Source organism: Sus scrofa, chromosome 3 (genome assembly GCF_000003025.6).
Source record: "Sus scrofa isolate TJ Tabasco breed Duroc chromosome 3, Sscrofa11.1, whole genome shotgun sequence".
Lineage (NCBI taxonomy): Eukaryota > Metazoa > Chordata > Mammalia > Artiodactyla > Suidae > Sus > Sus scrofa.
Window position 1 is genome coordinate 68,206,091 of NC_010445.4, and position 25,928 is coordinate 68,232,018.

At 49.6% G+C, this 25,928-nt stretch overlaps 1 protein-coding gene across 1 annotated transcript in view; it reads right to left on the reverse strand.

Moving 5' to 3' along the window:
* Positions 1 to 25,097, reverse strand: part of HK2 (hexokinase 2) — a 75,532-nt gene extending 50,435 nt beyond the window's left edge. The window contains 2 exon segments of the mRNA NM_001122987.1: positions 2,616 to 2,778; positions 25,031 to 25,097. Of these exon segments, the coding sequence (NP_001116459.1) occupies positions 2,616 to 2,778; positions 25,031 to 25,093 (226 nt within the window). The 5' untranslated portion in view covers positions 25,094 to 25,097.

The following is a 25,928-nucleotide window of genomic DNA, read 5'->3' on the forward strand; positions in this document are numbered from 1 at the left end:
TTCAACTGAATATACACTGTGTGCACTGGTGCTGAGCATCCATACGCATGCACACATACAGACATGATGTATCAGGTGCTGTCTTGATGCCTGACCTTTGGTATATGAGTTTGAATCCTGACTCAGCTTCTCATTAGCTGGGCAACCTGAGGCAAGTTACCTGACCATCCAAGCTCGCAACCCCTCATCTTTCTTTCTTTCTTTTTTTTTTTTTTTTGCTTTTTAGGGCCACATCTGCAGCATATGGAGGTTCCCAGGCTAGGGGGTCGAATCAGAGCTCCAGCTGCCAGCCTACACCACAGCCACAGCAATGCCAGATCCAAGCCATGTCTTCAACATACACCACAGCTCACAGCAATGCCGGATCCTTAACCCACTGAACAAAGCCAGGGATCGAACCCACAACCTCATGGTTCCTAATCGGATTCGTTTCCACTGCACCATGATGGGAACTCCCCAACTCCTCATCTTTAAAAAAAAAAAAAGTAGGTAAAATTTGTACCTACCTTTTAGGGTTTTATGAAAAGGAAATGAGTTCCCTACAAGTAAGTGCTCAGAAAAGCCCATAATATATATTTAGAAAATATTGCCTGAAATAAAGACAAGGTCCCTGGCCTCAAGGAGCTAATAAATATATCTGAATGTCAAATAAAAACAATGAAAGCGGGTGTGGCTGCCAGTCGGAGGGAGTGGCAGGACAGTAAAGGTGCCCTTCTAGAGGGCATCAATGGGTACCCGGGAGGAGGCCCTCACCTCAAGCAGCTCTTTGAAGGGCTGAGACACACACACACTCAGGAACAATCCCGAACAAGGGCACGCCCGCAGCGCTGGGCCAAGGTTGGGTCCCAAGGCTTCAGCAAACACCTACTACTTTTAGGTACAGAGTCTTGTTAGACAAGCCAGTCCCCCAGAGACTGTCAGCAAGTAAGCCTCAGGGATGCAGAGGGGATGGAGACACTGAAGGCTTGTGGTGCCAAACAAGCCCCGTCCTGTGCCTCCCCCACCCCAGCCCCAGGGCTTCTCTGCAGAAGCTTCCGCAGTCCCCTGGCCTTCTCGCCTCATTCCGGTTCTCAGACTCCAGGCCTCCTGGCTCCTCCAAAGCCCTGGCAGCTGCCCCTTGGGCACTTTCTCACACCTTCCACATGCCCCACACCCCTCACCCCTCATAGCCCCAGAGTCACGGTATCTCTAAATCAGAGGGTTATCAGGAGTCTAGTGGCTAGGACTCTGCACGTTTGCCACTGCAGCCCGGGTTCAATCTCTGTCCTGGGAACTGAGACCCTATATCCAGCATACTGGGGCCAAAAAAATTAAAATTAAAAATAATAAAATAAGGAGTTCCCTTTGTGGCTCAACGGTTAACGAGCCCGACTAGGATCCATGAGGATGCGGGTTTGATCCCTGGCCTCACTCAGTGGGTTAAGGATCCGGCATTGCCGTGAGCTGTGGTGTAGGTTGCAGACGTGGTTTGGATTCCGTGTTGCTGTGGCTCTGGCGTAATAGTTCAGATTTGACCCCTAGTCTGGGAACCTCCATATGCCATGAGTGTGGCCCTAAAAAGCAAATAATAATAATAATGAAATAAAATGGAAGGTTATTATGAGGATTAAATGAAAGAAATTGTGAAAAGGATTAAATGAAAGAAAAGTTCCATTCCCCTCTCTGAGGATGCTGCCACCCCCAGACAGCAGCTGGGCTCAAGGCCCTGGCACCACCTTGGAATCCGTTCTGCCCACTATATTCCACCAGGGCCGTCCCCTGGGCTCTACCAGCCAATCAATCACCACCCCCCTCCATTCTACATAAACCGCTGAGGCTGAGGATGTGGTTACCCAGACACTCCTGCTCACACCCCTCAAAAACCTTCAGCTACTCCCCAGTGCTTGCTACTAAAGAAAGACTCAACACTTCAGGCATGCACACAAGGCCTCCTGGACTTAGCCCCAACCCGCTTCCAACTTGCGTCTCCACTATGACCCTCTTCTCCAGCTTGAGTCAATCCCTTGCTGGGCGATGCCTCATAAACTAGGCTCTATACCCAAATGAGGGGATTAAACAAAGCTTGACAAGTTCTTATTGCACAACTTTGGATCCTTTAAGACTTTAATAGGTACCAGGTCTCCTCACATCCTACAACATTCCTTTGGATTTCTAGTACTCTTTTTTTTCACAGAGTTCAAGAAACCAGTCTAGGATGATCCGTACCACACTGCTTCTCCAGTAAGCCTGTGGAATGTGCCCGCTAGGGGGACAATGACTGCCCTGGCCTATGGGCCACGATCTTAGGCTCGTCTGTCATTCATCTCGCTCATGGTGTGCATTGTTGGCGAAGCTGTAAAATCCCCAATGGAGCCAAGCAGCCTTTCTCGGGGCATGGATGGGGCACAAATGGCCGATGGCGGTACCCGGCCCGGCTAGCCCAGATCTGCTTCTCCCCTGACTGCCAGGATTGCCTGCTTTCCCGCTATCCCGCCCCACAGACTTTCCTTCCAAGCCCCACGTGCTCCAATTAGCCAGGAGTGGCTTCAGAGGCTTGAAAGCAAAGAACTTCCCCTGAAGTCACCCATGTCTCCCGCCCACCGTGGAGCCCCCAGAGCCACCCCCTGGGGCATCACCTGTCCCATCCGGAGTAGACCTCACAAAGGTGGGCAGCATTTTTACTGAAGCAGTGGGGTGGGTGGTAGCTCCAAGCCCTTTCTCCATCTCCTTGCGGAACCGCTTAGCTATCTCCAGAAGGGTCTCATCGGAGAGGCGCATGTGGTAGAGATACTGGTCAACCTGAAAGAGGAGAAAATGAGAAGAAGCGACCTGGACGTTAAATGCATTATGTCCTGCAGCTATGTCATCAAACATCACTCAGCTCTTCAAAAGGATACAACCTTTTATGTTCAGAAGGTTATTATTAAAGACAATTTAACCAGGATCTATGACAGAACTTGGTCTTAAAAAGAATAAACTATGGAGTTCCCATCATGGCTCAGCATTACCGAATCCAACCAGGAACCATGAGGTGGTGGGTTCGATCCCTGGCCTCACTCAGTGGGTGAAGGATCTGGCGTTGCTGTGAGCTGTGGTAGAGGTCGCAGCCTCAGCTCAGATCCTCAGCTGCAGCTCCAATTCGACCCCTAGCCTGGGAACCTCCGTATGCTGCAGGTGCGACCCTAAAAAGACAAAAAAAATTACTAATTCCCTGTTGGGTTGGGACCCACCACTCTCTTCGGGCTTATTTCTGCCTCCAAGGAATGATGAGATTGGCCCTTCACAGATCATTTCAAATATCCAGACCACAGCTAATCGTTGATCCTTCTGAGACCTCAAAAGTTGAAAGATCAGGGGCTGGAGATAGTGCTGAAAGCAGCTGTAAGCAAAGGCAAAGGAGAGCCTGTGGCGACGCAGCCCACCCCTCTCCATAATCACCATGTGGTTAAAATACAACAAAATGGACAGACGGCATCCTCCCCTGGGATGAGAAAGGACAGAGCAGGCATGGAGACGTGTAAAGGCCCTGGGCCACTTGTCCAACCCTCCTCGGGCAGCAGAGGAACCAGGCTTGTCCCACAGGTTTTCAATTTGCAGAAACGAGGACTTCCTCAATTTCCCTGTGCTGCCAGCCTTTATGAAAGACAGTGAACTCCACTGGTCTAAGTCAGGAAGGCTCCAACCATCCACTCTGCTTTCTTATTTCAGGCCCCTGGCATCCCAACTGCCTTGAGCGCACTGTCTGCCTCGGCCTCCCAGCCCCCACCCTGAGCGGGGTCACTGATCTGGGCTCCCTGCAATACTGGGGAGCTAGGGTGCTCCTGAGGAGGCCTGGCCTCCACCACGAAGACATTTGAGGTTTTCCAGGAGGGAAAACTATACAGACTCAGACAAGATCTCTCCTTATTGGTGCAGTGGGTAGAAGACAAGTATCTGGAGACTCAGGGCCTAGGACCATTTGAATCACCCCCAGAGGCCTCCTGCTCCAGATCCAATGACACCTGGCCCAGGAGCACTACATTATGGCTTACACATCCCAGTGCTAAAGCACGGAAGTCTCAGCCACCAGACCAGAGGCCAAAGCTAAGGCATGTCTAAGTGAGATGCCCTGAAAGGCAACAGTAATAACAACAAACCCTTCAGCAACCTATTCTCATGGTTTTATGCCCATTAACTCAATTTAAACAGCCCTGAGAGGTAGGAAGTGTGATTTCCTCCATCCTAGCGAGAGGGAAAGGCCACAGGCTCAAAGTCACACAGATGCAAAAAAAAGGTTAAGCCAGGAATGAACGGGGCAGCCTCAATCACCTGTGCAAGGTGAGCCTTGCCCACCTGTCCACTCTGCTTGATAGAGGCCCCTCTCTGGCGAACAGCAGGGTCTAGATAGGACAAATGGCACTACAGTGCATCAGGCTAGCCATGTCCCCGAAATGGCCATCTTCTCTTCCCATCACCCCAGCACACAGATATGAAGGGCAGACAGCAGAGGGCATGGCCCACAGGGCTACCCTAGCAGGTCAGAGAGCAGCAGATGTATCTCTGGACCTTATCATGAGTTTGACACATGATAAAATTGGAGCGCCCACATTATTGCTTTCCCAAAGAGAGGAAAGAGCCAGAAGCTATGCTGCCACCCAGCCCCACCTCCGTAGATGGTTCCAGGTGTTGCAAAGGAAGCCAGAGAATTTCCTCATGGGAATGGAGAGCCTGCACTGCCTTGCGAAGAAGCCGCACTGTCACTTCCTGGAGTGTGAGGTCATGTGCACAAAAGAGCAAAGGTAGGGTGGCCACAGTGATACAGTGGCCATTAATTTAACTCTGATGCTGAAGCTGCTATAATGCCTGTTGGAGATCCAGTCAATGCTCCTCATCCTTCACTCTCAAAGAACCTACCAAGTTGAACAGCCAGCCTTTACTCAAGCCTCGTTGCCCTGTACCCAAGAGATTATAACCATCTTTCAGTGTTCAGTGGTAGAGGAAATGATGATGATGGTGAGTTATGGCAGCTAAATATTTACCAAGCATTTCTTACCTGCTGGACACCATCCTATGAGTTTCCTGACTTGATTTCCATTGTTCTTTTGTAAAACTTCGCTACCCCAGTTTTACAGGTCCCTGGGCGGTGAGGGGCAGAGCTAGGATTCAAACTGAGGGGTGGCTGGCTCTCAAGCCAAGCCCTTAGGATCACCGCCCTCACCGGTCCCTTGGACCCTCTTAGTGTGGGGGGTACTCTCTGCCCTGCAATTTCTCCAATGACCTGAGGGCTCTGATTTCTTCTCCATCAGATGAGATTAAGAGAAAGGATATGGGACAGCTCTGCAAAATGCAACTAGAGCACCTTGGCCCAAACGTCCTCTCTTTGGAGCTTGGTGACGGACCCACCCTGAGTTTATTAGGGCCACTCAGGAAGAGATGATTAATCACCTAATGTTATAGCTTCCTAAACACACCACTGAGGCCCACCCCACCTTGGCCAGCACTGCTGTGTTAGCTGAAGGGTAGCCAAGGGAAGCAGAAGTCAGAAATAGGAAGCAGCCTCTGTACAAAGACCTTTTCCCTGCACTGGGAAGGGAGCAAAGGGACTTGGTAGAGTCCTGCCACAGTGCAGCCAGAGCGAGGAAGGAGCACAAGGCCCAAAGTCTTGGGAGAACATCATTTAGGAGATACCAAATGTACACAGGCCTTTGGCATAATGAGAGTTCGAAATCCCATTGAACACAGGCAGCATCTGAGTTTGTCTAGTTTGGCCTTCTCACTCCAATGGCCATCGGGCCTAGGTTTTTGTTTTGTTGGGGTTTTGTTTGTTTGTTTGTTTTTTGGTCTTCTTCATCTTTTCTAGGGCCACACTCATGGCACATGGAGGTTCCAAGGCTAGGAGTCTAATTGGAGCTGTAGCCACTGGCCTACGCCACAGCCACAGCAATGCCAGATCCAAGCCACATCTGCGACCTACACCACAGCTCACGGCAACGCCAGATCCTTAACCCACAGAGCGAGGCCAGGGATGGAACCTGCATCCTCATGGATGCTAGTCAGATTCATTAACCATAGCACCATGACAGGAACTCCAGGCGTAGGTTTTTGAATGCTTCCAAGCATGATAGGTTCCTTACTTCTCTAAGTTGGTTAGCTTCTACTGTTGGTCAGCTCTGGTTGTTAGAAAGCTCTTCCTCAATTTCAGATAAACCTGCTTTCTGATCACTTCTGTCTAGCCTCCGTTCTGCCACTTGGAATAAGAGTTCTTGAACTTGGCTGCACATTAGAATGACACATGGAGAATTCCTGAAACCGTGGAGTCTGTCTGGGTGCTCCAGCCATCTTCCTCACTCCTTGGGCCGGTCTCTGGCATCCAATAATGTGATAACGATGGGCTGTGCTCTGGGCAACTGTTTAAGGTCATTTTTACCACTTTCTCCCTGGAGCCTTTGCAAGCCATGACTTAAGACATTAGTCTAAGTGTGAAATAATCCTGTGTGGATCCTGGATGCTGGGAGTTGGGAAGTCAAACCCTGGGCTTGTTGGAAACAGATTTCAGTGGTTGGATTATCAAAGCAGAATCATTCAGGCCAAGCCTGCTTTCCTAGCTGGTAGTGGTAAAGTGTGTGCTGTGACATTAGAAAAACCAGTGCTCAGGAGTTCCCGTCATGGAGCAGTGGAAAAGCATCCAACTAGGAACCATGCGGTTGCGGGTTCGATCCCTGGCCTTGATCAGTGGGTTAAGGATCTGGCATTGCCGTGAGCTGTGGTGTAGGTTGCAGGCAGGGCTTGGATCCTGCGTTGCTGTGGCTGTGGTGTAGGCCAGCAGCTGTAGCTCAGATTAGACCCCTATCCTGGGAACCTCCATATGCCACGGGTGCGGCCTAAGAAAAAAGACAAAAAAAAAAAAAGAAAAGAAAAAACAGATCCTGGCTCTAGCCCCTTGACAGGTCTGTAACACTGGATGAGTCACTCCTGTCTGAGGCCCAGCTTCCTCCCTATAAAATTGGGAGGGCAGGGCTTACAACAGAGTCATCAGCATAAATGAGGCAATGAATGTAAAGCCGTCTGTCTGTCTCTTTCTACCCCTTTTCCTGTTTTTTCTCACAGATTCCTCTCTGCCAAGTGGCACCCTCAGGGGATCAAGGACCCTTCTCAACCCTACATAGTCACGTTCAGGGTTCACAAAACCAGAACCGTGTCCCCCCAACGTGCCTTTTCTTCCTGTGGTGGGCTGTGTCCCAGTACCCTGGACTACTTTCTCTTTAAATCTCTATCCAAAATAAAGAAGGGGGAGTTCCCGTCGTGGCGCAGTGGTTAACGAATCCGACTAGGAACCATGAGGTTGCGGGTTCAGTCCCTGCCCTTGCTCAGTGGCTTAACGATCCGGCGTTGCCGTGAGCTGTGGTGTAGGTTGCAGACGCGGATCGGATCCCGCGTTGCTGTGGCTCTGGCGTAGGCTGGCAGCTACAGCTCCGATTGGACCCCTAGCCTGGGAACCTCCATATGCCGCGGGAGCGGCCCAAGAAATAGCAAAAAAAAAAAAAAAAACAAAAAAAACAAAAAACAAAATAAAGAAGGAAAGGAGGGCACATTCCAGGCTGGGGACACAGAGGTAGGCCAGAAGCAGAGCCTGGCTCAGGTGAGAGAAGTCCACCTGCGTACCCAGAGGCCAGGGTGTGCAGGAAAGAGAGAAGGACAGTCGTTTTAGACACATCTATTTAGCCATCTTGCAAGGACTAGAATTCCTCATTGGGCCATTTTGGTCAATGTCTTCCTTCCCCTGGCACGCCAGTCCTCGCTTGCCTCGTCTACAGAATTGTGGCAGAGGTAGGAGAAGTTCTACAGAGAAATCGAAAACAGGCAGGACGCCGGGGGGCCTTCCCAGGTACAAAAGCCTTTCTGTGTCTCCCGTCCATGTTTGCAAGAAGAAAAGGCTTCAGCCCCTTAGTCCTTCCAGAGTTCTAAAGAGCTGATTCGAGCAGAGCAGGTACTACTTAGGGAAGGGAGGGGATGAAGAAACAAAGGGAAGGCAGTCAAGAAACAATAGTGCAGCGGAGTTCCCAGTGGAACTCCGACTAGGAGTTAACGAATCCGACTAGGAACCATGAGGTTGCGGGTTCGATCCCTGGCCTTGTTCAGCGGGTTAGGGATCCGGCGTTGCCATGAGCTGTGGTGTAGGTCGCAGACGCGGCTCGGATCCCATGTTGCTGTGGCTCTGGTGTAGGCCAGCTGCTACAGCTCCAATTAGACCCCTAGCCTGGGTACCTCCATGTGCCGCGGGTACAGCCCTAGAAATGGCAAAAAGACAAAAGAAAAAAAAAAAAAAGCAAACAAACAATAATGTAGCGATAAAGTAGGGTCCTGGCTTCCTCTCAAGGAAATGTATGTAACAATATCTTTGAGTTCTTCTGCAAGAACTCAGGCCCCACCCAGGGGGAGAATGGTGACTTCAGGAGGCTGAGCACAAGATTCCTGGAGCACCACCCTGTGACCTCATCACCAACCAATCAGAAGTCATACCCTGCAGCCCTCACCCCAAATGTTGCCTGTAAAAACTCTTCCCCAAACCGCTGGGTCTTTTGAGCTCAAGCTACCCACTCTCCTTGCATGGCCCTTGCAAAAATGTTTCTCGGCTCCAAAGTCCAAAGCTTCAGCCTCACTCTGTGTGTCAGGTACACCAACTGTTGTTTTGACAAAATTAACTCCACGATCTTTTCTTTTTTCTTTTTAGGGCCACACATGTGGCATGTGGAAATTTCCAGGCCAGGGGTTGAATCGGAGCTTCAGCTGCTGCCCTGCACCATAGCCACAGCAACACCAGATCCAAGCCCATCTGTGACCTAGAATGCAGCTTGTGCCAACACTAGATCCTTAACCCATTGCTCAAGGCCAGAGATCGAACCCACATCCTCAAGGATACTAGTTGGGTTCTTAACCTGCTGGTCCACAATGGCAAATCCACTCTCTTTTTTTTGGCTGTGCCCATGGCATGTGGAGGTTTCTGGGCCAGGAATCAAACCCAGTCCACAGCAGTGACCGCGTCAGATTCTTAACCCCTAGGCCACCAGGGAACTCCCAACCCCATACTCTTTCTGAAATAAGGGAACACTCCAAATGGAAAGCTCATCTCCTGAAGTGCCCAAGGAAGGGAAATTATGTCACAGCAATGATGCAAGGAATGGAAGAGGAAAGAGAGCACCCTCATAGAGGCTCCACTTCAGAGTTTACAGTGAGTGGGCTCGGGTGTGGCAGACACAGCCCCAGTCAGGTATGAGGAAGCCCAGAAAGGAAAGGTTTGGAGGTGAAAGCTGGAAAGGGACCTCAGAGAAACTGAGGTCAAATCCACAGCCTTGACCAAGGTCACGTGGTTGAAACTAGACTCTGGATCACCCAGATCCCTTACTCTACTGTCCGAAACAATAAATGACAACCCTACCTCTAAGGGTCCCCAAGGGCCTACATCATCTTGCAGGCCAGTTTCAATGAAATTGGACCCTATTTGGTTGCAGTGGGAAAATGGTCCTAATCAAACTATTTCTATCCAAAATAGAGCAGCATGTCAACTTTGACCGTTTCTTATCTAAAGTGCTACAAATCCTAAACCTTAAGGAGTCTCAAAAGAAAGTGGAGAAGACACCTTACATTTCAACATGAATCTGTATGATTCTTATCATTCAAACCCCGAATCCCTGACCGCTGCTGTGACCCCCAGCTTCTCTCAGCCTCTGTGGAAAACCAGTTACAGGCAAAGCACTCCAGTGCACAGGAACACAATTTAAAAGCAATCAACTGTGGAGATGCAGAGTGGTGATAATGGTACAACAACGTGAATGTACTTAACACCATCAAATTGTATACTTTAAATATATATACAATTGACCCTCAAACAATGGGGGGGTGGGGCACCCACCCCCAAGCCGTGGAAAATCTGCACAGTTGGCACTCCTTATACACAGTTCCACATCTACAGATTCAACCAACCATGGATCATGCAGGAATGTGGTACTATAGCACACATTTATCAAAAAAATCTGCACATAAGTGGACTTGTACAGTTCAAATCCATATTGTTCAAAGGTCAACTATGTGTATATATGTATGTATTATATATGCATACATACATACGTATATACACGCACGATTTTTTTTAATATTTATTTTTTAAGAAATTAAAAAAAAAAAAAAAAAAGAAGAAATCAAGATTCCTGTTCTCTGGAACCTTGCAGGATAGCACAGAACTCAGCTCATTATAGACTCAATCAATGTCTCTGAAATGAATGGAGGGAGGGGTCTTAGCAAAATAAGATAGGCACGTACAGTGCAACAAGAGCCCATGGGGAGCTGTGTCACAGGTATGAATGAGGAGCCCGTGAGACCAGCATTCAGGGGACACTGCTTCTAGGCTAAGCGCATACTTATCCAACACATATCATAAGCACATACTTATGTCAGTGGGTGTATGTTGACCTGGAGACAAGAGGGAGCTCATGTGAAAAGGCTGAAAAGGTGTGGGCAAGCCCAAGATGCTGGAAGGAGGTTATGAACTTGAGGACAAAAAAGCTACTCACCTCACTACATTGCATTAGCTCCCTACTGATAAGCCTTCATATTGGTATGATCTAATCCTATCACCTATAAGCAAGGGATCGATGCAGAAGGAAGAATCATAACACTCACCCCACTGTATAAAGTTGCTGTGCTGTTCCCTGACCAGTCAATTTCTCTGCTGGGTTTAGAGTCAGGAGAAAGTCTGGCTGCCCAGAGTCACTGTGCTTCCTGCTATAGGCCATGTCAATTTCATTCACAACAACTGCCTCAAAGAGAGCTGTCCTTTTTGCCTTGGCTATTAGGAAGCTCAGGGCTCTGTACTGAACTTCTATGAACTAAGTTTTTTTGATAATCATCCCTACTTGTAGTTCCATGACTCTTATTTTAGAAATGTTCTCAGTGAAAACTGAACCGTATCAGCTAATTCTTTCAGTAGGTAGAAGAAAATAAATCGGCCATTCCTACAGGACACACCCTCCCAGTATAGAAGGGTGAATTCTAGTGATGGAATTGGATAAGAATTCCAAGTGATGGAATTGGATTCTACTTATGCAGCTCCATAAGTACAATCAGGACCAAGGACACAGGGACACCCTGAGGCGCTGTTGCACTGTTGTACCTCTTTCTCCAGTCTTTGGGTACTACTGATTAGTGTCTAGAACCTTCTCTCTAGAAGGTGTTGGACGAACACTAGCTAATTCCTAATGGTTAGCTTCTTCTAGACACAGGTAGACCAGCTAATTGAATTTCAGCTTTCCTAACACTTGTTTTTGTCCTAAAGATACAATCAGGTATATACACATATTCCAAAGATTCCAAAGCTCCATTCTAGCCTCCTAGAACGAAATTTAGGAAAGACCATACCTTGAAGTGAAGGGCTTTGACCAGTCTCATCTGTTTCAATTCAGCTATAGTCAAAGCAGGGATGGAGGGGCAGGGCATGGTACTATACAGCCGTAAGAATGCACCACCTAAGGAGTTCCCACCGTGGCTCAGCGGTTAACAAACCCGACTGGTATCCATGAGGATGTAGGTTCGATCCCTGGCCTTGCTCAGTGGGTTAAGGATCTGGCGTTGCCATAAGCTGTGGTGTAGGTCACAGACATGGCTCAGATCCGGTGTTGCTGTGGCTGTGGTGTAGGCCAGTAGCTGCAGCTCCAATTAGACCCCTAGCCTGGGAACCTCCATATGCCACCGGTGTGGCCCTAAAAAAAGCCAAAAAAAAAAAAAAAAAGAGTGTATCACCTACTATCACATGCCAAGAACATGTATAGATGAATCTCACAATATAAAGTTAGGTAAAAGAAGCCAGACACAAAGGGGAACATACTATGAGTCCACTTATTATAGCATGTACTGAAACAGATCTCTGCTGGTAGACGTCAGGATAGTGATCACAATTAGCAGGCGGCACACTTACTGCTGCTGGGAATAATTTGTCACCAGATCCGTGCAGATCCACCGTGCAGTGGTTACCTGATGCCTTCCATTCCCTATGTATGTTACACTTCAATGTAAAACTATAGGAAGATTTGCAGCAACATGGATGGAACTAGAGACTCTCATATTAACTGAAGTAAGTCAGAAAGAGAAAGACAAATACCATATGATATCACTTATATCTGGAATCTAATAGATGGCACAAATGAACCTTCCCCCAAAAGACAAAATCATGGACCTGGAGAATAGACTTGTGGTTGCCAAGGGGGAAGGGGGAGGGAGTGGGATGGATTGGGAGCTTGGGGTTAATGCATGCAAACTATTGCCTTTGGAATATATTAGCAATGAGATTCTGCTGTGTGGCACTGGGAACTATACCTAGTCACTCATGATGGAGCATGCTAATGTGAGAAAAAAGAATGTACACATGTATGTGCAACTAGATCACCTTGCTATACAGTAGAAAATTGATAGAACACTATAAACCAGCTATAATGGAAAAAAATAAAAATCATTATAAATGAAAAAAAAACTATAGGAAGATAGATGAAACTAGAGATTCTCATGCTAAATGAAGTGAGTCAGAAAGATAAATACCATATCATGATCACTTATATCTGGAATGGAATATACAGCACAAATGAACCTATCTACAGAAAAGAAACAAACTTATGGACATGGAGAACAGACTTGTGGTTGCCAAGGAGGAGGGTGTGGGACAGACTGGGAGTGTGGGGTTAATAGATGCAAACTACTGGATTTGGAGTGGATAAGCAATGAGATCCTGCTATCTGGCCCGGGGAACTATATCTAGTCACTTGTGATGGAGCATGATGGTGGGTAACATGAAAAAAGGAATGTATGTATATATTACGTATCACTGGGTCACCTTGCTGTACAGCAGGAATGGACAGAATATTGTAAATCAACTATAATAAAAAAATGAAAAAAAATATATGTGAAGAAGAAAAGGGCAAGGCACTGACTAGGCCCTAATCTATCTACTGCACATGGTCAGAAGACCAAAGAGGTCAAACCAGAGGGGAAAGCCATAACTTAAAAGCAACCACTCACAGCCTTCCGGTGACTATGTGTTGACACATGGCTGCAACTTAGTTACGAAAGAATTTCATATTTTTGCATTGTTCCTTTGCCAGGGTTTTACCACAAGTCTCTGACAAGGAAACCAAGGCTTGGAGAAGCGTCCCCAAACCATAGGCCAAGTCCCTAACAGGACCCATAATATCCAGTGGGCAGCTGAGTGCCCTCACCTGAGGCAAAGGTGTGCCCCATCCTGGGAAAGCTAGGTAAATGCTGCTGTCAGTGACCTCATTAATAATAAAGCCTTCACAGACTCCTCCTGGGAGGACCAAGGCTGTACAAAGAGCAGCAAGTTTATCCCGTAAAGTTGCCAAGCCAGGGCCAGATGTTTCTGATATGATTTAAAACAAACAAACAAAAAGGATGAGCTGGGGAGGACAAGACACAGCAGATCCTAGATTTTTTAAGGCCCCTGTCCTCTGAAACACAGCCAACCAAAAGTGACAGACCTTTTTTTCACCGGGGTGCCACGCCACCTCTGGGAGAGCCCGGCTGACGCAGCACCCAGCATCGTGCACTCACCTGCCTGGAGCAGCAGGGTGACTGCGGGGCTGACCCAGGAGGCTCCCAGGCCCCTCCCCCAGGATCCTGTTGCACCATCCTGAGTCACTGGCTTTCCTGTTCTTCCAGTTCCTGCTCTCAGCTGCATCAAGTAACAGCCAGACTGCGCTCAGGCAGTAGCACCTGCCAGGGGTCCAGGAGATGGGCATGTGGGACGCCTGTCCTGGGACCCTCCTGTCCTCAAACTGGGGCAGCAGTGCAAAGGAATAATATGTCCCCGTGGTCCCTGACTCTGGAACAGTTCATTCACCTACACATGTCGATGGAGCATCACAAGGAGTGTGCCAGGGCTGGCGCAGAGGACACGGGGATACAGCGCACCTGCAAGGTTCTCAGTCTCTAGGTGGGAGGCAAAGACGCCAATGAGTAAGTACAAACTGAAGGTAGTAAGGACAGAAAGTAAGCAATTTCTTTCACACAGATCACATACATTAATACACTTTTTTTTTTGTCTTTTTGACTTTTCTAGGGCCGCTTCCTGTAGCATATGGAGGTTCCCAGGCTAAGGGTCTAATCAGAGCTGTAGCCACCAGCCTGCACCACAACCACAGCAACGCAGGATCCGAGCAGAGTCTGTGACCTACATCACAGCTCACAGCAACCCTGGATCCTTAACCCACTGAGCAAGGCCAGGGATGGAACCCGCAACCTCATGGTTCCTAGTCAGATTCGTTAACCACCGCGCCATGACGGGAACTCCAATATCGATACACTTTTGAGGAGTTTCCGTCTTGAAAATGTTAGAGGTCTGTGTATGTGTTGACCCCATACCTAGAATGTTCTCCTCATCTGACCTCACAAACTCCCACTTGCCCTTCAGGGCCCAGTACAAGCGGTCTCTCCCCCAAATACCTTCTCCCAAATTCTCAGCCAGGTATGCCAACACGCTTGTGACACCTGTGCCTCTGGCCCTCACTGGTCTCAGAGGATGAAAGGCGCTGACTCCTTTTTCCCAAGTTGATTTGTGATGCCAGAGCCATCTCGGTACTGCGATACAGCAGGTGCTCAAGACATAAGTGTCGTGGTGACACCAAGGGGGGATGGGAGTGCAGGAGAGTAACTCGGGTGACTGCAGCTGCCCAGGAGCCCAGAGCCTGACCCCGTTCTTCAAGCCTGGGTCTGATCGTGCAGCCCCATAGTTTCCTCTCCAGCTACCTGGCTGCCCTGGCCAGTGCCCCAGTCCCCTAGGGGTCAAACTCTGCCTCCCCTGGACAGACTCTGCCCCTGAGCCTCTCAGCCCACAGACATATCTAAACTCCCCATTCCTGTCTGCTGCCAGCTGTCCACCCACCTGACCCAAATCCCTCTGGACCATATCCAGCCCCAAAGCTTCCCAGTTGGCCCCACTCACCCCAGACTCACACCAAAAGCAGGACAACCATACATCCCAGTTTGACAGGATAATCTCAGTTTACAGTGTAGTAGCAGCAGAACTGTTAATAGCTCCCCTTTTTATTCCCCAAAGTGGCCCCAGTTTGGAGTTCTCTTGTGGCCCAGCAGGTTAAGGATCCAGCATTGTCACTGCTACAGCTTGGGTTGCTGCTGTGACGCAGGATCGATTCCTGGCCCAGGAACTTCCGCATGTCATGGGCGCGGCTAAAGGGGGGACGACAAAGGTGGCCCAGTTAAGGCAGTAATTATAGGGTCGCCTTAGATACAGGCTACAAAGCAAACTCCGCTTGCGGTTCTTGGGGAGCCCACCTCTGAATGATGAGAAGAGCTCCTGCTGTACTAATGGTGCCAAAGGAAACAGGAAGGATGGGGATTGAGAAAGAGGGTTCCTGGTTGGTCCCTCAGTACAAGGCACCTGGTTTCCTCAACTGTAAAATGAATCATCTCAAAAGTCCCTTCCCAACTGATTCCTGACTCATACATAACCCCATGAAGGTGAGGAGCTCCCGTTGTGGTTCAGTGGTTAACAAATCCGACTAGGAAACATGAGGTTGCGGGTTCAATCCCTGGCCTCACTCAGTGGGTTAAGGATCGGCATTGCCGTGAGCTGTGGTGTAGGTCGCAGACACAGCTCGGATCCCGAGTTGCTGTGGCTGTGGTGTAGGCTGGAGGCTACCGCTCCGATTAGACCCCTAGCCTGAGAACCTCCATATGCCACGGGAGCGGCCCCAGAAAAGGCAAAAAGACCAAAAAAAAAAAAAAAAAAAAAAAAAAAAAAAAAAAAAAAATTGAAAAATTATAACCCCATGAAGGTGAGAGACAGGAAGCCATCTCCAGTTGTCCCAGGAAGCCCCATGGAGCCAAGGGCCTGGGCTCTGGAATCAGACTGCCTGGGTTTGAGTTCTGGCTTGCCCTTCAGCAAGCTTCTATCCCTTTCTGTGCCTTAATGTCTTCACATGAATTAACAGGTAATAGTAAAGTAATGCCTGGAGGGCTGCGTGAGGATGGCCAGAGGTGCAGGAGCATCCCTAGAGCCGGGTGCTTAGCAGGTGGAGCTCATGTTTGTTATTTTAAGACCTTTGGGAATTGAGGGAGAAGGGAAACTGATGGGAAGTGGTTGGAAGGCTTCATTGGAAGGAGTTGAGACAGAAAAATTTGGGAGGAAGCAAGAGGAAAAAGTCCCTCAAATGAGAAAAAGGAAAACTGGCAGCTTCAAATTCCCTTCTTTAACCCTCAGTTAGAGCTGTCCAGTGGCTAGCTGGCTTCATTCCTTTATCAGGCAAAATGGAGATGCCAGAAGGCAAAGCATGGGAATAAGGCCCTCTAAGAACCTAGACCGTCTTCAGGCCTCCAGGGCAGGGGCGGGTGGGTGGGGGCAGAGGGCTCCCAGAGCCAGGTTCTCGGGCCTAACTCACTCTCTCTGTTGACTCCAAGATAAGGCCCCTCCAAGGAAGGGACATCAAGGAAATGCTAAGGACAAAGGTGCAAAAAGCATGGCACTTCAGGGAAAACAAGATGGCCTAGCTCCTGCTCCCAGGGGAACAAGGCCAAGACTCCCAAGGCTGGACAAGGAATGGGGGGAGTTGAGTGTAGGTTCCACACAGAGGGTCTCTCTGGCTTTGTCAAGAACCCTGGGCACCCCAGTTTCAGAAGGGGCCACACTGCCCAATCCAAAGTCTGTATATTCGGGCCAAAGAGTTCTGCTAAGACCCAAATGGCCAAGGACTCTCCATCCAATGTGCCAAACAAAAATGTGGGAATGATTGTCCACTTCACTGACTCTTGGGGGTTCAGGTGGACTGAAACCTCCCATGACCCAGTCCTATGACTCAGCAGCACAGGGCAGCTCAAGTGGTCTCCCCAGTGGGAAGCCAGAGTCTGAAGCAGATGTGAGGAAGTGGGAGCAGGCATCTCATTGACCAACTGCAGCACAAGTGGCCTTAGCAACTGCCCTGGAGCAATGCGATCCTGCCCTCCAGGGGAGGCAAAGAGAGGGGGAGGGCGCTAGGCTTCAGTAGGGAGAGGGGCTGAATGAATGCTGTGATTATTGGTTCAGCCCTTCTCCCAGTGTCTCTCATGACTTCCTAAGGAGGATGCCTCAACCTGAGGGGCACCAAAATAGCCGAGGCATCCCAGAGACCCCATCACCACCCCAGCCCTGGGGGGAGGCTACCTTCCAGAGGACCAGAAGGAAAGCAAGTCAGAGGGAAAGTTCAAGGTTGGGTCTCTGCTGTCCAGGAAGAGGTGAAGAGGGAAATGAGGACACTGCCTCATGTCTCAGCTTTAGGAATTGTCCATCCTTCTCGCCTTCCCTGTCCTCTGCTCTAAGCTGACAGCAGACAGAGAGTATAGATAGACCAGAACCATGTGCCCTAAAAGCCCTCCGGGAGAAAAAGCAAGACCTCTTTGGCTCCCATCCAGAGGGACAGCAGTGCAGTCGAGAGTGCGTCTTTCTCTGTGTACCTAATATTTGACCCGTAAAGTGTTGACTAAGTGTCAGGCACAGCACTAAGAGCTTCCCATATATTCACTCCCTCTTTATTTTTTTATTTTGCTTTCTTTGGAGACCACACTGGCGGCACATGGAAGTTCCCAGGCTAGGGGTCAAATCAGAGCTACAGCCACCTCCCGGCCTCCACCACAGCCACAAGGGATCTGAGCTGTGTCTGCAACCTAGACCACCGCTCATGGCAACGCCGCATCCTTAACCCTCTGAGTGAGGCCAGGGAATGAACCGGCATCCTCACAGATAACTACTCGGGTTCGTTACCGCTGAGCCACAACAGGAACTCCTCACTCCCTCTTAATCCTCACAAGGACCCTCTCTCAAAGTGTTATCTACTCTTCATTTTATAAGAGGAAGAAACAGGCTAGCGAGGTTAAATAACTGGACCGTGTTTTTTATAAGAGGAAGAAACAGGCTAGCGAGGTTAAATAACTGGACCGTGTTCACGGAACAGGTTTGTGATGAGCCAGGATCCAAGTCCAGGAAGCCTGGCTCTATATCTCACCACACAGCCTCTCCCAGTGACTGCTGGACTGTCCCACAGTGGGTATCAACAGCCATAGTAATTCCACCAGCTCACACGCCTGCCTTGCTCAGAAGCCTGGTAGATGCCTGGGCTCCAGGGGGAAGCCAAACAACAGCCAGGCTGAGATTCTCCTGGGGGATGGCTGAGCAAACTTCTCCCCCCACCCCTGGCTTCCTGGGGTGCTTGCCCACATTTTTCTGATTGAAGAAAGAGAAACAGTAACTCAGGTAACCCACACTTCAGCCAGGGGTCGTGGACATCTGCTAACTACTGTGGTCTGCAGATGTCACCTTAAATTCATCTTTCGTCAAAGGCTACTTCCCACCATGACTATCCCATGACATAGCACACAGAGCTAAGAACTGTGGTCCTAGTTGCAGCTACTGCTAAGTAGCTGTATGAACATTAGTGATGCCCTGAAACACTGGGGGTTGTTTTTCTGATGCACTTTCTCAACCTATAGATTTATGGGTCAGAAACGTCTTTTTGGGGAGGATGGGGGGGCTGTCCTGGATATTGTAGGATGTTTAGCATCATCCTTTGCCTCTACTTACTAGATGCAAAAACACATCTTCATCCACCTGCCTGTGAGAACCAAAAATGTCTCCAGACATCACCAAAGTCCACCTGGGAGACAAAATCTCTACTAGTTGAAAACTATTCCCTAAAGGAGTAGTTTAAAACAAAACAAACACCCCACAGGCTTTGCCCCTATAAATCGGGGTAGGATAAAAACTCTTACTCTTTCTGATAGACTGGGATAGTCCCTCACAAAAAATTATCCAGCCCCAAATGTCAACGTTCCCATCATGGCTCAGCGGTACTGAAACTGACTAGTATCTATGAGGAGGCAGGTTCACTCCCTGGCCTCATTCATTGGGTTAAGGATCGACCCCAAGTTGCTGTGGCATATGTAGGCTGGCAGCTACAGCTCTGATTCCACCCCTGGCCTGAGAACTTCTATAGGCCATGGGTGCGGCCCCAAAAACCCCAAACAAAAACAACAACAAAAAAATGCAACCCAAATGTCAATATCACTGATGTTAAGAGAACTGCTTTAGAAGTAAGCAGAAACCGCCACCTGAAATCTATGGGGCGGATGATAAGCCATGGCCAATGAACTCTGATTGGATCTGCCCCCCCTCCACCCCAACTGCTTTGGAAAGGCAAAAACAGACAACACAGAGGACTGGAAAACAAACCAAACTTGCTGACTTCAAAACTCCACAATGATAATGAGGAACCAGTTCTCAGGATTCATCTTTTAAACCGGAAGTACCTGAACAAAGGAAGCCAGTTATCTGGGGTTCCTGAGTTCTTTCAATACATCAGATCTCCTTATTCTGGCTGCCACATTTTGAGAAAACTGTTGTGGTTTGTGTTTTGAGTCCCCCAGGAAAAGGGCCCTGAACCGCCCTCAAACTCCACAAGGTGCTAGTGATGGTAACAAAAAAAAAAAAAAAAAAAAAAAAGTTGGCTTTGTCTGAGGAGTCTCAGACTTTTAATTTATTCAGGGGTAAAGAAAAAATGCTTCTCAGTGCTCTCTGAAATAGAAGGTCAACAATACAAAACAAATGGGCAACTAGCAAAACTACAAAATACTCCTGCTAGCATCAATTGTCTGGAAAAGGAAAGGGACTTAGTATCAGGATACTCAGTATCAGGTTACAGTTTACAAGGCAACCTGTACCTGTCAATGTCAGTTAACTCAGCCCAAAATAATGTTATTAAGGTTTTGTCTGTTTGGGTTTTTTGGTTTTTTTTAGGGCCACACCCATGGCATATAGAAGTTCCCAGGCTAGGGGTCGAATCAGAGCTACAGCTGCCTGCTGGCCACAGCCACAGCCATTCCAGATCTTAGCCTCATCTGCGACCTACAGTACAGCTCATGACAATGCCGGATCCTTAACCCACTGAGCAAGGCCAGGGATCAAACCCGCATCCTCAAGGATGCAAGTCAGGTTTGTAACCCGCTGAGCCACAATGGGAATTCCCATTAAGGTTTTAATCAGTAGTATACTCCCATACTTGCATCCCCTATCTGAAGATTAATGGCACGTAGTAGGTGCTCAAAAAAAAAAAAAAAATCAAGATTCCCTTGAGGTCCTAAACTCCCTACGCCATGGGAATGACTGCCACAACCAGACTAGACACCACCCTTTACTGGTTGTAAAGTATCTATTCCTGGAGCTTTATCTCACCAGACAACAGAAAGATAACAGTTTCAATTGCCCACATCTGTATCTAGGTATCCAGAGGGGTCTTGTACCCACAGTAGGTTCTCAAAAAGCATTAAACTCATATCTCCTGGGGGCTCCATTGAATCTTTCTGCTTCCAAGATATTCTTCCCCCCACCCCCGTCTCACGGGCTACCCCTCACTCATATAGCAAAGAGCCCAAGTGAGCTACCTGTCCTCCAAGACTGTATGTCACCAGTCAATGCGTGTTAAAGCAATCCGGTTAATGGCTGAAGGAAGCTGTGTATACTTTTCATTTCCCTTCTAAGGTTAATCCTGATTCTCATTCCTAAGAGACAAAAATCCTACATTGTGTATTAATTATACCTCAATTAATAAAAAGAATTCTCTTGGAGTTCCCTCGTGGCTCAGTGGGTTAGGGATCTGCGGCACAGGTTCTATCCCTGGCCTGGGAACTTCCGAATGCCACAGGCAAGGCCAAAAAAAAGAAAAAAGAATCCTCAAACTCTCCAAACACCCTTGATTGCGGGAGCACTGGAAACACCCTTTCTCTCCCTCTCCCCCACCCCTTTCCCCTCAGGATCAGCCTCAGGCCAAGATAAAGAAGAGCTGTCTTCCCTCCAAGGGTCCACCCATCCACCCACCCATCCTCCAGCCCAGTACCAGCACTCCCCTCAGCTGCCTCTCACCCTCCTCCACTTCCTGCAGCCCTTGCTCAACTTCTTTTTCCAGGAAGGTCTCCTCCTTCATCCTTGCACTTGCGGAGCACCTCTCCAGTGGCCACGAATTGCCTATAAAAGTGAACAGCTAGGATTCCACCTGCCCGGAAACTCCCAGCTCCAGTGTATGAAGGAAGGATACACTGGGGCAAAAGCAGTTGTGTAAACAGGTGTCACATTCACAGGAAGGATGATTCAAGTCTTTGGGGGAATGAAGATAGAGATGAGGCTGAGGTTGGGGGGAGTCGGGGGCAATCAACATGGAGTCTTGGAGTTCCCGTCGTGGAGCAGTGGTTAACGAATCCGACTAGGAACCATGAGGTTGTGGGTTTGATCCCTGCCCTTGCTCAGTGGGTTAACAATCTGGCGTTGCCGTGAGCTGTGGTGTAGGTTGCAGACGAGGCTTGGATCCTGAGTTGCTGTGGCTCTGGCATAGGCTGGCGGCTTCGGCTCTTAATTAGACCCTTAGCCTGGGAACCTCCATATGCTGTGGGAGCGGCCCAAGAAATGGCAAAAAAAAAAAAAAAAAAAAAAATGGAGTCTTTTTTTTAAGTGTAGTTATTTTATAGTGTTGTGTTGGTTTCGATGTAAAGCAAAGTGACTCAGTTATACATATATGAACATGTCCTTATCCCTTACGGTTTACTACTGGACACTGAATATAGTTCACCGTGCTATACAGTAGAAACTTGTTGTTTATCTAAATTTTATATATGGTAGTTTGCATCTCCTAATCCCAAACGCCTAATTTACTCCTCTCCATCCCCTTTCCCCTCTGGTAACCTAAATTTGTTTTCTGCGTCTGTTTCTGTTTCGCAAATAAGTTCATTTGTGTCATATTTTAAGAGATAGTACTCAGTCTTAAAAGGCTTCTGAAATGATCCAGTCTGGCTCCAGAAACAGACAGGGAAGAAACACTAGGAGGCCTCTGAAGTAACCCAGAGACCAGTGGACAAAGGTGGAGCAATTGGAGAGTCAGTGAAATGGATCCAGGGCTCCCAGCCAGAACACTCAGAGGGTACCGGTGCTACTAATATAACCAAGAGGATAGCCAGCTGGAGTTCCTGTCAAACGAGAGAAACAAATCCGACCAGGAACCATGAGGTTGCAGTTCGATCCCTGGCCTCGATCTCGGTGGGTTTAAGGATTGGGCGTTGCCGTGAGCTATGGTGCAGGTCGCAGACGCGTCTTGGATCCTGCGTTGCTGTGGCCGTGGCGTAGGCCAGCAGCTGTAGCTCCTATTGGACCCTTTGCCTGGGAACCTCCATATGCCGCAGGTAAGGCCGTAAAAAGCAAAAGCAAAAAAAAAAAAAAAAAAAAAGCCGATAGCCTGTTGCATTTCTGGACATGCTGGGTGAGGATGCTGCCAGCATCCAAGAACCAACACAGACACCGGCCAAGATATAGTCCAGTAAAGGTCCCAGAGGCAGGGAGTATGGCCAAGAGCATGGACCTCTGGAGCCCACCTGCATGGCTTCACTTCCGAGCTCTTAGGAAAAAAGCTAGTGACCTTGACGAGTCACTCTGTGATAAGGAAGTCACTTCCTTATCAGTATCTGCTTCACGGTGTTGTTGCGAGTGTTAATGAACTAATGTGCAAAGAGCTTAAAACTACCAGTACACAGTATATGCTATATGTGTTTGCTCTTGAGTTTCAAAATGCCAATCAGCCAAAGTGAGAAAATAACCTTACTCTCCTCCTAATGGCTCAAAACACTGGGCTTGTCTATCAGGAGACAAGTGATTCTTCGAGTTTGGGGCAGGTGAACCTAAGCTTTCCTTGCCTCAGACTACAAAATGATGGGGATTTCAGACAAGTCCAAATCAAGGCCTTTTCAAAAGGATCTAAAATTAAACTAAAGCATCTTCTGCTCCTAATTCTTCCTTTGGGCAGCAACCTTAAAAGATGCTTCCAACTAGTCTCTCTCATTCTCTTCCTACTTCCTAGTTGCAGCTGGAACCCAACAGCTTTGCTCACCTAAACTGAGAGGCTAAGTCCTAGGTGCTGACACCTGCTGAGTTAAGGCCTGACTCAATTCTGCCTCCATTGGTAGTTTAGGGGAAATACACCCAAGTGTCCCGAGACATTGTCACAGGCTGAAAGGTAGCTGCAAGCACAGAGAAGCCTATAAAAAAGACGTTTTCACGGTGCTTAATCATCACAGCTTAATCATCACAATCCCTAAAATGGAGAAGATCGCTGTTCACAAAAAGAAATTGGCGGTCCAAAGCAAAATGACTTGCTCAGGGTCCTGTGGTTAATAAACCACAAAACTCTCTTCCCAATGTGAGGCTAAAGAGATGACCTCTCCCATTCCAGACCAGGCAGGCGGTATAACTGCACAGTTCTGGTCCTAGCCTCCAACCTCTGATTTAAGGGAGGTTAAATTTGTGGCTCTAGGTTCCTTCGTCTGGATTAGGGTGGGGAGATGGTGAGTAAATTTAAAAGTCCTGGGGCAACATTCAGCCAACTGAAAAGACCTCCCCAGGACTAATGATCCCCTAGCTTTGTATTCTAGTATTTGCCAAGAAATGAGTCTTCCACAAGGGTTAAGTCACTTCTTGGGCAAAGAAGCCCGAAGAAGCTTCCAAGGTCCTTCCGGCTGGCAGACACGCTCTTAAATAACTGAAATAAACTGACGCACAGCAGCGTCCCAGGAATGAGTTAGTAACAGCCAAGTATAAACAGAGTAAAACTCAACTAAACCAGCCACCTTCCGCTCCAGTCTGAGACTAGGTAAAGTCATGCTTTATTTGGGGGGTTCATCTGTCATGGCTCTGAAAATTCCTTGATAGCAACCCACCATCCTCTCTTTGCTCTCAGGTTCCCCGGAATGGGAGTATGAACAGGTCGCCCCACAGAAAGATAACGTCAAAACATTTTACCAAAAATGTGTTCCTACGAAGACACAGAAATTCCAAGTATGTAATTGAGCAACGCTCCGACATTGACTCACAGATCAGGACACCGTTCGCCCCTGTCCAAACCCATCCCCTCTTCTCAAGTCCTAGCAGAGACCCAGCCAGGGCCAGGGGCCAATCCTGAAATCCCGAGCGTTTCAGGAACTCAATTCTCCCCAGAGAGCGCCTGGGGCCGGGCCTAACCCCACCCCCCACTCCATACCCGGAGGCACGGAAAGCGAGCCTCTCCGGCAGGGCCAGAGGCTTTGTCTTACGTAAAAGACTTGGCCTGAGCGAGAGCTCGGGCGTGGGGGGCTACTGGGAGGGGAGAAGGCAGACAGGTCCGGGCCTCCGACGGGAAAACGACAAAAATTTCCAAGAAGGCGGCAAAGTTTCGGGGGGTTGGTCCTCTCGGAGAAACTTTTAGGAACCGCAGAAGTAACATCCAAAGGCTGCCCCCCATTTGGAAGCGGGCCTGGGAGGTGGCGGAGACTCAAGGTGAAGCGGAGCAGAGCGAGGAGCTGCGGGGCGCGGGGAATGGGGGTAGAAGGGGAGAGATGCCCCTTGAGGAGCCTCAGTTCCGGGCGCCTCAGTTCCGGGAAAGGGGTGCGACGAGTGGAGTTCCTCTGCCCCTTTCCCAGCTTTTTCCTCTGTCGTCTTCTCCCCAAGCCCACCTCCGCAAGGCCCTGAGGAACGCTGGGGAAATCGTAGGTCCCCCAAACTCCTTTTGCGCGGGAGGAACCGGGACAGCCCCGCGCAGCTGTGCCTTCCCCTCCTCCCTCCAGGATTCTCTCCACGTGCTCTCGCCGGAACTCAGGCTGCGAAAGAGGGGCTCCTCCCACGTGGGCCCAGCAGTCTAGGACTACGTGCCGGGTGGCCCGCCCCTCCAGGAAAAAAAAAAAAAAAAAAAAAAAAAAAGCTCGAGCGCGCGCTGGGTGGCAGAGAGCGAGAGCCGCCTTGCACGCGGGCACACGCCTGCCCGTGCCTAGCGGACGTGGCTCCAGCTCAGGAGTTTCCCCACCGCCCTGATTTTTTCCGCGTCTGCGGCCCGGAATGGGGAAGAAGCGGGTCCCCGCAAGGTCTAGGAGAGTCCCAGCGGGCCGGGACCCCGGAAAGAGGCCTGGGGACAAAGCAACGTGGTCGGAGACGAGCCAGCCGCCCCTGCCCGTGTTTGCTTACCTTCTGCACTTGGTCATGGTTGAGCTCTGTAAAGAAGTAGGCGAGCAGATGCGAGGCAATCATCCTGCTGTGGCCAGACGGCGCGGAATTGGGAAATTGAGGCTGGTGCGCGTGTAAAGGATGAGAGCGGCGCGGTCTGACCGCTTTATACCAGGGCTAGGCGGCGCGTCCGGGAGCAGTGAGTCCGGGAGGCACACAAAAAAGGCACACGGTGGCGCGCCCGGCTGGAGGTCTTCAGGTCTCTAAAAACAGGCTTTGGTAGTCACAACGGCTGGAAGGAGACCGAGAATTTCTCCCGGCGACGTGTTGGGATACCCCACTGCTAAGGTACTAACTTCAGCCACAGGATCACTAAGGCTCAACTTGAGAAGGACCGCAGCGGGGCTCCACTAGGGTGATGCTACTTCTCCGGCTCACACGCGCGCTGCTGTCGCCCGCTGATGTACACGGCTTAGTGACACAGCGGTGGTAGCTGAGGCCCGGGACTCTTGCTCTGGAGTTTCGTGCAACAATGTGGCTTATTGAGGGGTTGCCGGCTCTGGGGCCGCCCAGTCAGTGACGCGCGCACGCCCATTGGCTGTGCCGGGAGGGTGTGTGCGCCCACGGGCCGCCCACCGCGGCGGCACAGCCAGTCAGAGCGCAGGGCCCGCGGGCGCGGCCTCTCCGATACCCGAGCCGGCAAGCTGGAGGGGCGCGCCCGGGGCTGGGGGCGGGGCCAGGCGGCGTGGTTGAGACGTGTGGTCCGTGGCAAGAGGCTGGGGCGGAAAGGCGCCTGAGCCACCGCCGCGTCAGGCTCAGCTCTGGGTGGGGGGGCGCATGATCACAGACCCAGAGTGTGGAGACTGGAAAGACGGGTCACCGGACTTGCACACGCCCTGGGCGGGGAGAGAGACACCGT